The following is a 12,757-nucleotide window of genomic DNA, read 5'->3' as shown; positions in this document are numbered from 1 at the left end:
TTCAAAACTAAAATTAATATTCTCCGTTTATGTCATCTATATAAAAAGAGAGACGTGTCAGCCCGTCTCATTATCATTCTCGAGCTGATTATCTCTGGTAATGTGACACGCCCACGGAGAGCACGCGCTATTCAAACGCAAATATGTGAAGCAACACATTGAGACGCGTTAACGCCCATAAACTCTAAAAACACACATTATTTTTTAGTCAGATTAATCTACTGTCGTCTTGCGCGGCTATATGAGGAACAATCCTGGGACATTTACCACTGGGTTTATTTTCACTTCGAGGATGAACAGATTCAGCTGAGAAGTTAGTGTTTTTTGCAAGTGCTTTGTTCTAATCGCGATATAGAATAACGTAGTGTCTGTAAACGGAAAAATAGCATACTGTTTAAAATGTGAATCATGTTTGTGTGTGTGTGTGTGAATGAATGAATGAATAAACGCACAGATACGCACTGTTACAGACTAAATAACAGACAACATTTCGTTGACTCGTTTTGGATAAAGTTTTTACTCTAAAATAGACATCAAATAAGCTTTTTTTAGGAGTTTCTGCTCATATGTTAAATATATAGTATGTTTTGTCAATAAACTAATCAACTAAGATGTTATAGTGTTTGTTCAAGCTATATCAAAATAATGAATCCTCAACTTTGAAATATGTATGATCAAACTAAGACATTTATGGAGAAAGACAATTTTCTTTTCAAGATGTTTCCAACTCTAACTTTGAACTTTGAACTGAAATAAAACCATGTCTATATGGTGAAGGGTGTGTGATAGAAGTGTCCAGACGTATGCACCCTGTATTTTCCTTATATAAATCCAAACAATCTAAAAGCCATTCTTTTTTAAATCTCCTCATTCTTTGTGCAAGGCTCCTGTAATGATATGGCCTGATAGCACCTAATAGGGCCATTATGGGGAGGGTCTTTGTCTTTCTCAGGTGTGGAATGCCACAAATATTAATGAGAGATCACGCCTCCTGCATAAAGCTTTCTCAAACAAAACACGTCATTACAAATGTAAAAGACTTTATTGACTTATCTGAATGAGTAGTCAGGATGATTCTCACATAGTTTTGGAGCAAATATTCTAGGCTATGTGATACAATTTTCAAAAGTCTTGTGAAGAAATAATCAATATGTGTTTTGTGGTCTTATTTCAGCAACTTTCATTTTTATTTTTTTCAATAACCACGCATAAACATTATTCTATTAAAAATGCAAACATGTACATACATGTTGCTCAGATATCATGGTAGCCAAGTTTGTGCTATATAGAGTGAATTTACACCTTTGCCATTAACATGTTTATAAATAACTGAAAAAAGCACAAATGTCAGTGCATGTCAAAACATCCCAAGGGCCCCAAAAACACTCTGGTCCCCAGAGGCTATATATATATTTTTTATATATAAAAAAAACCCCGATTTCTCACGCTGAAGTGTCAACCCGGTCGGTCAAATTCCTGAAAGATATAGTTTATCTATAGATCTACCTGTTGAGCCACTCGTGATCGACTAGTTATACCGCAAATTAGTAAAAAATATCCCGTAATCTATCTAGAGCGAGCGTGCATGCGAGACAGATATTGTGCTCCAAACCGTGCGCGCGCCTGGCAGAGAGGTCTGTTCCCTACAACCTAGAGTTTTTAAAAACATGGTTTTAAGTAAAGTGTGATTTGCCAGGGGGGACTGGGATTTCCTTCTGGTCTAAACATCCCTGCTTCTGCTGAATTATTTGAATCCCCACACCCCTCCCTCCACAGCTAATCAATGCTAGGCTACTTCATCAATATCAAATATATAAAATAGAGATATTCAACAGGCACGTTTAAACGACAAACAATAAAATCAAAACCAGCGTTTCAGTTGTTCATTAGTTCCAGTGGCCCTAATGCATGCACGGCTTTTCAAAATTTCACAAAGCGTGTTGAGATTATTTTGAATGAAATATTGAAGTTTATAATTAAGTGTTCTGGCACACCACGTACGCCGAGTGGCCCTATGCATTTTTCTAAAGTCGGGTTTTATTCTGGCATGGTGAGTTAGTGTTCGACAAACGCGCGCGGCGCGTTCATTTAGATTAATTTATTTTTCTCATTATTACAGCTAAAATAACTTAATAGGCGACTCCGTAATTTTTTGGTCATACAGATAAGAGTAGAGTAGCTTACATCGTTCAAAACTGTAAACTTGTATTCATATTAGGCTAACGACAAAAACAGTATAGCTATCTGTCGTCTCTGTCTCCGGGAACTGCGCGTCACAAAAATGAACCGAAAGCCACTTCAGCTCAGTCACGATAAGAAATCGGCTATGTATGTCTAAAGCCTTTAAATGTCTAAATATTTAGGCTAATAAATATTATCTGATTATGTAGGCTAATCCATATGAAAACGAGAGGTACAGAGGATCTACTCAAACGTAAGCGCTTCCCAATGAGAAAATGACAAGACAAGGGTGAAAATCTCGCTCTAATTAAATGTAGGCTAAATCGCCCTGAATTAAAATGTAAAAACAGATCAAATAATGTATGTGTCGAAATGTTGCGATATTGTTTCATTTAAGTTCATAATTATTCTATAAATGTTATTTAATTTAGCAGCATTACCACGAAGCACCGTCTTTCGATATTTATTTGAATAAAATAAAATTAAAACTTAATTCACAAATTGCATTCCTGGTTGTAAGGATCCAAAGATCCCTGTAGACTTTATTGAGTTGAACATTTTGTTCATGACAACAAATTAACAAGCGTTTTTTTCAGATTATATTTAGTTTTGCTTGGAAAAAGCTGCCCCAAACCAGTTTTATTTCATCAATTACTGAAATAATGAAATATTTAGTAATAAACTTTTATGACAGAAATATCACTAGGCTACATGTAACTTAAATCATTTAATTCCTTCATTATCAACACTGTCTAGAAAAGCGATTTAAGTGTGAATTGCGACTTCTCTTTGTGTTAAGTCAGCCTCAGACTCCGATAGCCTGTGGGGGGGTTGGAGGGACAGTTGCTGGACAAAGGTGTTAATGTTCCTCTTTCATATGGAGAGTGTCGGATAGCCAGCCTGATGAGCAGGCAAAATTATTGTAAGGATAAAAGAGATCCAGCGCGAGAGAGGCAAAGAAAAACGCATGTTTTTAATTTAATTATGTTTCTTTGGACAATTTTCGTTTTGTACTGTTTTAATTGTTTAATTTAGCTGTAATTTCTTTGGCAATACAAATTTAAAATGTCGCAAGAATAAGATTAGCCTAGTGTTTCTTATTTTGCATCGCAAAAGAAATAAACTCTAAACCCGATGCAACCCTGTTTTAAATAAAAAAAAACTGTCCCGACACTTTATTTAAACCTTGAAATGTTCGAACTTGGTTTCAAACTTAAGTCATTTTAGTGTTCTTTTACATTACCCAATAATTTAGCAGACTAAAGACGAGCTTCTTCATTTTCATTTTCTGATGCAATCGGCTGACAATCTTCCTTCATCAGTTTTTGTCGTTTGTGCAGCGGCTGCGGTTCTACAGGAATGTAGCAAATTTATGTTGTAATGATAATTAAACAAAACTCTTGACTTTAAATAAGTAAACAGATATAAACAGTTACCTATTTAAGCATCAAGGTGGGAAAATATAAATGCTGTAGGACAACATCGGTTAACAACATGTAGGCCTCTGCACATTGAGATTCGATCTCGGGTCGATTGAAGCTCCTCGGAGCTCGTGTTGATGCGTTGATCACTGAGCTACAGTCTGTACGCTGTTAAGGTGATGATACACAGGGCAACTTTTTGAGCAATGTTGCTGGGCAATCTTGCCGAGCGATTGTTGCTTGGGCACTTTCCCATTGAAAATGGGCAATACGTTTCTATCTGGATAATTTAGATCAGTCGTGGGCCCTGTGTCTCATCTGGTTCCCCGTTGACGGCAACATTGCCCAGCAACATTGCTCAAAATGTTGCCCTGTGTATCATCACCTTTAAAGTTGTAAAGTCTCATTGATGTAGCCTAAATGTTTTTATTGCAATGTTTTATGTTGAAATGTTTTCATTATTTATTCAATTACATTTCAGTAGCCTAATTTCAGTATTGTGATTATGAATTATTTTAACTACGTTTCACTTGTTGAATACATCTGCTACCAGCTTTCAATCGCTCTGAATCAGACGCGGTGCGGCCGCAGATTACGCATTAGAGAGAATAAACCGGAATAAACCATAGAATAAACGAACACTTTTCAGAGTCTATGATTGTAGCGCCTCTTAGCGGTAAAAGGCAGCAAATACACCACACATTTTACCGCCGCGGTGGAACGGCTGATGTGGGCATTGTCATGGCTTGCCTCAACATTTGCGTTTGAATAGCGCGCGTCCTCCGTGGGCGTGTCAGATTAACGCGTAATGAAGTGTAATGAGCTGGGAAAAAAATACTGACAGCACTCTCTTTTCATACAGATTGCATAAACTGAGAATATTTGTTTTTTATATAAATTACTTCATTTAAAAGAAGAGAATTCAAGCTTCATAAAGAAAAATCTCTCGTGCCTGTGTGACAAGTAATCGCAGAGTTACAGTTAATCTTAGGACGCGTTTCAGAATGGACTTCACTGACAGAGAGAACGCAGAACTCGCATCATGTTTGTTTTTCTTTATTTGGTGAAAAGCACAACACTTTGTTTTTATTGTGAGTATCCACAAAAAAAAATAGAAACTTAACAGGATCTAATGATGTATCACACTTCTATGTAAAATCAAAATCAACCGAGTATTTTGAGTCTCTTTTGCACTGATAAGAAAAGAAACGAGACAATCGCGCCGGCGCGATAGCCGACCCCAGGGGGTTAAGCAGAGCGCCTCCACTATCCCTGGCACAGCCTAGGCCAGCTACAAAGCCGGCCCTGGTGAGGGCCAGCCTGCAAGCATAGATCTACCTGAGGGCTCGGAGGAGCCACAGCCTTACTAGAATTTTTATTTATTATTACTTCATACGAGGGGCTGCAGAATCGCTCAGCCCACTGAAAACCCAACAGAGCTCAAGGGGGCGATGTACTCAGGAAAGAAGTCAGATGGACCCGTGGGCCGGACATAAGATCTATCTGAAGCTCTAGCGTCAGTCAAAACTCCAAGTAAAAAATCCTATGAGAGAGAGACCAACTACTCTATCCTGAGGTGGCTAACAGCCCAAGGGCTAACATAGTTTCACATCACAAGAGAAGCCCATACAGCTGGTGCTTCTTCTTATCGTTCTAGCCACCTTGTAACGGACAGAACTTGTTACTTGTATTTTATTGTTGCTGGGCCACTAGTGTGATGTTTTGTGTCACATGTAGTTACAACAAGAGCCACTTGAGGGTGCTATTGCCGGGTGGTAACCTAGTATATAAACACACCTACCATAGAAGAAGAGAGTTCGTTTGGTAGAGGGAAATCCAATGTTTGATTGAACTCATGCTACCTACTGGCTTGTGTTTATAGTCCTTTGTTGAGAACCCTGAGTTTCTGCTCAACTGTAAGTATGGATGATTTATATTCTTGATGTTGTATTTATTTCTTAAGTTCTCTGATGTTAGATGTGTTTTCATTCTAGAAAGGACTTTTTATTCACATGTTCTGTTATGAACACTGAGCAGAGAAATGGACAGTAAAGCCAAGTGGAAACTCCATTGGCAATGAGGCTACAGCACATGGACAGCATCGGGGCACAGGGAGCAAACAATTCACTGGCTACTGTGATGTAGGATCATTTCTCACATTGTGGATAGTTTGATTAAAATCATTGCATCGCACTCAAAATTTACCTTGTGGAGTATATGCTCATTTCGTCTTCATCATCATCATCAGCATCGGCATCATCATCGTCAACGTAACTTCTCAAAACATAGGACATTTCAGAGTTAAGTTTACTTCATTGAATTGATTCATTGTTGAAGAGACAGAGATCTTGAAAGTGCTTGGTAGTTTGTTTATTGAGAGTTTGGCACATGGATTTATCACAGTGGTGTAAATAAAAGAGGTTCAATGTTAACTTGTTTGTGAGGATATTTCTTGATCAGTACAGGTTCAAAAATTTCTGTTGAACCCCTCAGAGTAACATCGTTAAAAGAAATGAGGTGTTACAACCTAAAGGGGAACTTCAGGGCCCCAATAATCCAAAAAGTACCTTACCTTAGGACATTGACATGACCCCATATCTCTATACAGGGAATGAGGTCTGTAGAGAGATACATTTTAGTGCTAGTTGCACACAAAAATTTACTCTTAAAAAAGACCACTTAAAAAAGACAATCTCACCTGCGGCGTGCGAAGTGAAGACTCACCAGACAGTTCTTTATGAACATGGGGTCTACCACCTTTACATGCCTGAAAGAGGCATTCTCACTAACCAAGCCGAGGCGGGCCATCAGAACATTGTTCTAACCATGAGCCCAGCCTCAGGCCTGATGTAAGAAGCGCCTGGGGAGTCGGGGAAGAGAGACAAGGACAGATTGTGCTCTTGATTGATACCCCGAGACAGATTGTGCTCTTCATAACTAATGATAACTCAGTAACACACACTAGATGCCTTTGTATATGAAGTGACGTGACAACTGTGTATATATCGGTCATTTTCCTTGGTAAGTAAAACATATTTCAGATGTAGTCTTGTTATATATTATATCAAACTCATGTCACATAACTGTAGAGTGATCAACAGGTATTTCTTGAGTTCTGTAAGCGAGTGTCAATGGAAAAAAATGTCAAATTCCCATGGTAAAATTAAGGAGTAACCTTTCTACAGGAATAAATAGATAATAAAGAGTGACATAACTAAGAAAACCCTAGTTAATATCGTTTGACCATCAATATGACCACTCTTTGGTAGCATATAATGATCTACCTGTAGCAATGCTTTGAGATGTTGTTAATAGAAAATATGATTTATTGAAAATATTTGAAAAAATAGAAGTGTTTCAATACTTAAGTCAATACTTTTTAATGGCATGTCAACTTTCAATTCCTCCGCTGCGTGACTCTAGCCAGCGCTGGATTGTTGTCAGCGCGAAACACATGTTTGAGCGCGTGAATGCAGATTCTAGCCAGCGCTGGATTCTAGTCAGAGCGCTGGTCTATAACTGGAAAAATAATATAGTCGTTGCAAAAGTAACGATACATAGCTTAGGCTACATGTACATTAAACTGGAAGAAGAATCACAACAAGCGTGTCGGTGAGAACACTCATTTAAACAGCATTCACACCCGAACTTGACTGCACATTATATTTTTGACATTATTGATACTGCTTACTGCTTTCAATCGTAATGCAATAGAAATGAACACAAAAAACCTGCTAGTATACTGACGGTGGACTTGCGGTCAGGAGTAGGCTAGAACGGCCGCGGACGAATGATTTTCTTTTTTTTATTTGAGCGCTGCTGACATTTTCTTTCACGCGCACCATAGGCGTGCGCGCACACACAATATGACATCACAATCTACGCATATGTTTTACAACATAATTTAACATATATGGTCCTAACACTTTTTTAATAGCCCACTTAAAGTGTTTATTACAAATAAATTACTAAATGCTTAAAATGAATCACAGTAAATGAACACAAATTTCCGTTACTCGTGAACGCCCCCCATTAACACCTGAACGCCCCCCTTTCAAGACTCTTGCGTCTAACGCCCCCCGTTGTTCTCTGAACGCCCCCTGGGATGAGAACCACTAGTCTAGTGTTTAAAACAAAAATAATCGCAATACTTGTAGAATTGCAATTCTTAAATAAAATTACATCGGCACCCAAGAATCGTGATAGGTGTATCGTCCCAGCCCTAATATTTAGGTTTAAAAATAACAAATGTTTCCAATATTTCACAAATTAATTATGACTAACTTAAACTTGAAATTTTGGCTGATACGCAGAGATGGTCTAATATCAAAATGTCACTCCATGGTAGAATTTCAATCATGGTTCATGGTAGGTTGAATTCTCTTTTTTGTATGATTCCTTTCCCTCCACCTGTTATCTGATGCCCATACTTTTTTAGGATAGAGAAATAAAGAAGATGAATTTAATCAGTACAAACAAAATTGAATTCCAGCTCTTTCTGTTCTTGCATCCCTAAACATCTTTACAGCACATTACAGTACAAGCTATCCTGATCAGTCACCAATCACAGCAACAACAACAACAAAAAAGGACACTCTTGGGGAATGACGACAAAACAGTTTTTGTGTGACACATATAAAATGGTCAAGTCAACTCTTTTGAAACACATTAAGGTTTTCCTATTGAATCTAATGATTACCAAGTTAAAGGGAATGCAACAGCAGTGTGCCATTATATATTAAACTGAAGTGACAACTATTTATCTATCAGTCATCTACCTTGGTAAGTTTACATTTGAGTGGGGTAAACAATTCAGGGGTGAATATATTTTTCATTATCAGCAACTATCAAATATTTCATACGTGCTGCTGGGGATAAAAGTTTATAAGAATTACTGGCATGGGCCAGTACTGCCAATATTGTCCTTTTTTTACCACAATGTGAAGATTACAATGTGAAGAAGTGTTCTACTTCTGGTCTTGTTTAGTACTTTGATATTAAATACTGTATGTGCTGCATTGAATCATGTTCTGACTGAATCTGGGCTGTGTTTCACAAAAGCATAATAAATCTAAGTTGATTGTAGAAACCACAATCTACTGTTTCTACGATCTACTTAGGCTTATACAATGCTTTTGGGAAAATGCAGCCCTGTACTATACTGTATGTTTTGTTTAGGTCCAGTGATGGGAATAACGGCGTTATAAATAACGCCGTTACTAACGGCATTACTTTTTCCAGTAACGAGTAATCTAATTGATTACTCTTCTCATCTTAATAACGCCGTTACCGTTACTGCCAAAAAATGCGGCGCGTTACTATAACTGATGAAGCTGTTTTTTTTCATCAGACCAACTAGATCTCCGAGCGAGAGGCAAATACTTTTTTTACTGTTCTTCCTTGGTTAGTGGGCAGAGGGAGCACGAGACAAGCGCATACATGCTGACGATTGGCTGAGGTAGAGTAAAATGTCATTGTAAGCCAATCAGAGGTAGCGTTGGGCGGGTGCAGAGCCATATAGAGTGAGAATCACAGTTCAGCTCTCTACCTCCATCGATTTGAATTGGCGCCGAAGCACTTCCTGGAACTATCTGAGGTCTACGCGAATCACGTGACAACCAAGCATTTAGAACTTCCGTTGTCGCAACTCTCTCTCTATATGGCTCTGGGCGGGTGTTCTAAAGCACGCATAGTAGTGATGGGCATTCGGCTCTTTTGACTCAGCTCACTGAAAAGAGCCGGCTCTTTTGGCTCACAAACGGCTCTTTAAATTACTTTGACTATAATATTTCAATTTTTATTACATAATTATTTAATTTCTATAGGCTAAATTTGTAAGAGTCGGCTCTTCAGATATGCGAGCCAGCTACCGACGTTCACCTAAAAGAGTCGGCTCATTCGCGAATCGCGAACGAGTCGATCCATCATCACTAACGCTCATTCGCGAACGACCCATCATCACTAACAACGACGCTCATGAATTGCGAACGACCCATCATAACGCATAGTCGGACAGGACAGGACACACAACGAACAACACAAGCCAGTCAGTCAACGAGAGACAGGTATGCCGACGAGCCCAAATAATCCAAAAGTAGCCTTCTCTAAATGGTATATTGCTTATGTTAAGTTTTCATTTCCGTCCGTCATGTCCATGCACAATATGTTGCGATCATCCATCCACTAAAGAACAATCCAGATACAATTTCTCAGTGTTATTTATTTGTTAGTTTTCATCTCAATGCGCTGGCATAACATCAGTGCACGAGGGAGCAGCAGCACGACATTCATCTCAAGAAAGGAACACAAGCTGAGTCAAAATAAAAGTCCCCATTTGTTCACACATGCGCACAATGAACTCTTGCACATTTTTAGTATACAACCGTCAATAGCATAAAGTAAAAACAAAATAACAGTAAGAAACATAAAATAATATAGTTAATGAGAATATATAACTCCACAGCTTAACAAGCTTAATTTAATTTTGCCCAGTTGTGGCCTGTTGAGGGGCAATAAATATCAAAAGTTCCAAAACATCTATTGTGTTATTTGCATTGATCCACTATATAAACATAATATCTACATACATGGCATTTGATTGGAGGCTAGTCTCACTTTGTCCACCGGCAACATTTTTTTTTAGATGTGTGTACAATGTTTCATGTTTCTGTTAATAATGTATTGTATTAAGTGTCCATTTCATTATAAAATTCAGATTTATCATAAATAATTGAACATGCACATGTGTTAAAATCCGTTAAATAGGGGTAGAGGTGGGGTCACATTTGAGCATTTAAAATTTAATTTTACTTGAAAGTAACGCAATAGTTACTTTCTTAAGTAACTAGTTACTTTTAAAATTTGTAACTGAGTTACTAATTTAGTTACTTTTTGGAAGAAGTAACTAGTAACTGTAACTAATTACTTTTTAAAAGTAACTTGCCCAACACTGTTTAGGTCACAGATGGACAACCTGACATTCAGATACAGCATACTCTTAATGGAGGGACTACAAGTTACACATCTGTCCAATCATTTTGTTTTCATCCTTTTTTTGCTTGCTTACATATTTATTATAGTATCTAACATTGGGATTTTGATTCAGATCTCATTGGAAAAAAGGTTACATCAGCCTATGCACATACTTTTCTGCAACTTGCAACTGAATGATGTATTAGGGACAATTGCTCTTTTACCACGCCTGATGAGTCATATCTTAACAGACCCCTCTGAGCGCTACATCACATATGTGGAGTGTGCTATGCAAGCTTTTTTTGGACATGTATATGGAACCGCATCCCACACAATTCTAATGATCATGGCCTTTGACAGATATGTGGCCATATGCAATCCATTGCGATACTCAACAATAATGAGCAATAACATGGTGGTTAAACTTTCTGCAGGAGCCTGGGGTGCTGCAGTAGTGCTGGTGGGAATTCTGATCAGCCTCAGTGTGCGTCTGTCTCACTGCAGATCTGTGATTCAAAATCTGTTTTGTGACAACGCTTCACTATTTAAACTGTCCTGTGAAAATATAGTTATTAATAATGTATATGGATTAACTTTTACTGTGGTTTTACTAACGTCCTCATTGGGGAGTGTGGTATTTACATATCTCAGAATAGTGATGGTATGCTTCAAAAGCAAAAACAAAGCAACCAACAGCAAAGCAATAAAAACCTGCAGTGCTCACCTGGCTGTTTATATAATCATGATGGTTTCTGGATTCACCACCATTTTTCTTCATCGTTTCCCTGCATTATCTGAAAGTAGAAATTTATCTAGTGTTATGTTCCATGTTATTCCACCAAGCTTGAATCCCATAATATATGGGTTGCAAGCAAAGGAAATAAGACAAAGACTGTTTAAACTAATTTATAAATATAAAGTTAACTCAATGTGATTTTTTATATATGTATATTACAATAGTCTTTGAGTGCTAATGATAAAGTGTGAATGGTAAAATACATTGGTCTACATTTCTGTTTCATTCCAAAACTTTACTTGTGTGAATAGTCTATAACATCCTTGTGATAAATGTGGACAGTGGAACTATAAAATATGTACTGATAATTACAGGCTTTTTATGTCCCAGGTAAACATGAAAATCACTGTAAAACTTACAGCATTTAAAACACCTACTGACAACAACTTCTGACCTTTTAAAATTTAAAATAAGCAGCAGTATAATAAAGCAGTGCTTTGCTCCATAAGATCATATCTCTACATCAGAATGATAAAGGTTATCCTAACAGCAAGTAAATGATATTATATAGAAACGTAAATATATATGACTATAATATACAGTTTTGGTCAGAATTATTGGCACCCCTGTTAAATATGATCAAAGATGGCTGTAAAAAATAAATCTGCATTGTTTATCCTTTTGATCTTTCATTAAAAAAATTTGCAAAAATTAAACATTTCATTGAAGTAAAATAATTGAAAGTGGGGGGTAAATCACATTATGAAATAAATGCTTTTCTCCAAAACACGTTGGCCATAATTGTTTGCACCCAAAACTTTTTGCACTCTTCTTTAGCCAAGATAACAGCTCTGAGTTTTCTCCTAATGCCTGATGAGTTTGGAGAACACCTGACAAGAGATCAGATACTATTCCTCCATACAGAATTTCTCCAGATCCTTCAGATTCCCAGATCCATGTTGCTGCTTCTCTTCAGTTCACCCCACTCATTTTCTATAAGGTTCAGGTCAGGGAACTGGGATGGTCATGGAAGAAGCTTCATTTTATGCTCAGTGACACATTTTTGTGTTGATTTTGATGTGTATTATGGATCTTTGTCCTGATGGAAGATCCAACCATGGCCCATTATAAGATTTCTAGCAGAGGCCAGAAGGTTTGGATTTTTATCTATTGGTATTTGCTAGAATCCATGATACCATGTATCTGAACAAGATGTCCAGGACCTCCAGCAAAAAATAAGCCCACAACATTAAAGATCCAGCAGTATATTGTGGGCATGGGGTACTTTGTTTTCCCTGTTTACACCAAACTCATCTGGTGGGTTTGCTGCCAAAAAAGCTCTCTTTTTTTTGTTTCATATGACCATAGAAACCGGTCCCTTTTTATGTTCCAGTCGTGTCTGACAACTGAAAATGCTAGAGTTTGTTTTTTCGATGAGTGAGGATGA

General features: G+C 37.5%; 1 protein-coding gene across 1 annotated transcript; it reads left to right on the top strand.

The window, feature by feature from the left end:
- Positions 1 to 10,563: 10,563 nt before the first annotated feature.
- Positions 10,564 to 11,508, top strand: LOC130095600 (olfactory receptor 2F1-like). Its single transcript, XM_056262354.1, has one exon. The coding sequence runs from the start codon at positions 10,567 to 10,569 to the stop codon at positions 11,506 to 11,508; it is 942 nt and encodes a 313-aa protein (XP_056118329.1). The 5' UTR covers positions 10,564 to 10,566.
- The last annotated feature ends 1,249 nt before the right edge of the window (positions 11,509 to 12,757 follow it).

The sequence above is a fragment of the Rhinichthys klamathensis genome, unplaced genomic scaffold (genome assembly GCF_029890125.1).
Source record: "Rhinichthys klamathensis goyatoka isolate OS25496 unplaced genomic scaffold, OSU_Roscu_1.1 h1tg000191l_1, whole genome shotgun sequence".
Taxonomy (NCBI): domain Eukaryota; kingdom Metazoa; phylum Chordata; class Actinopteri; order Cypriniformes; family Leuciscidae; genus Rhinichthys; species Rhinichthys klamathensis.
Note: the sequence above shows the minus strand (reverse complement) of the source record. Positions and strands in the feature narration are given on the sequence as shown.

Bases quoted from the DNA above. Each gene is read 5' to 3' on its own strand.
- LOC130095600 (XM_056262354.1), top strand. From the start codon at position 10,567: ATGGACAACCTGACATTCAGATACAGCATACTCTTAATGGAGGGACTA.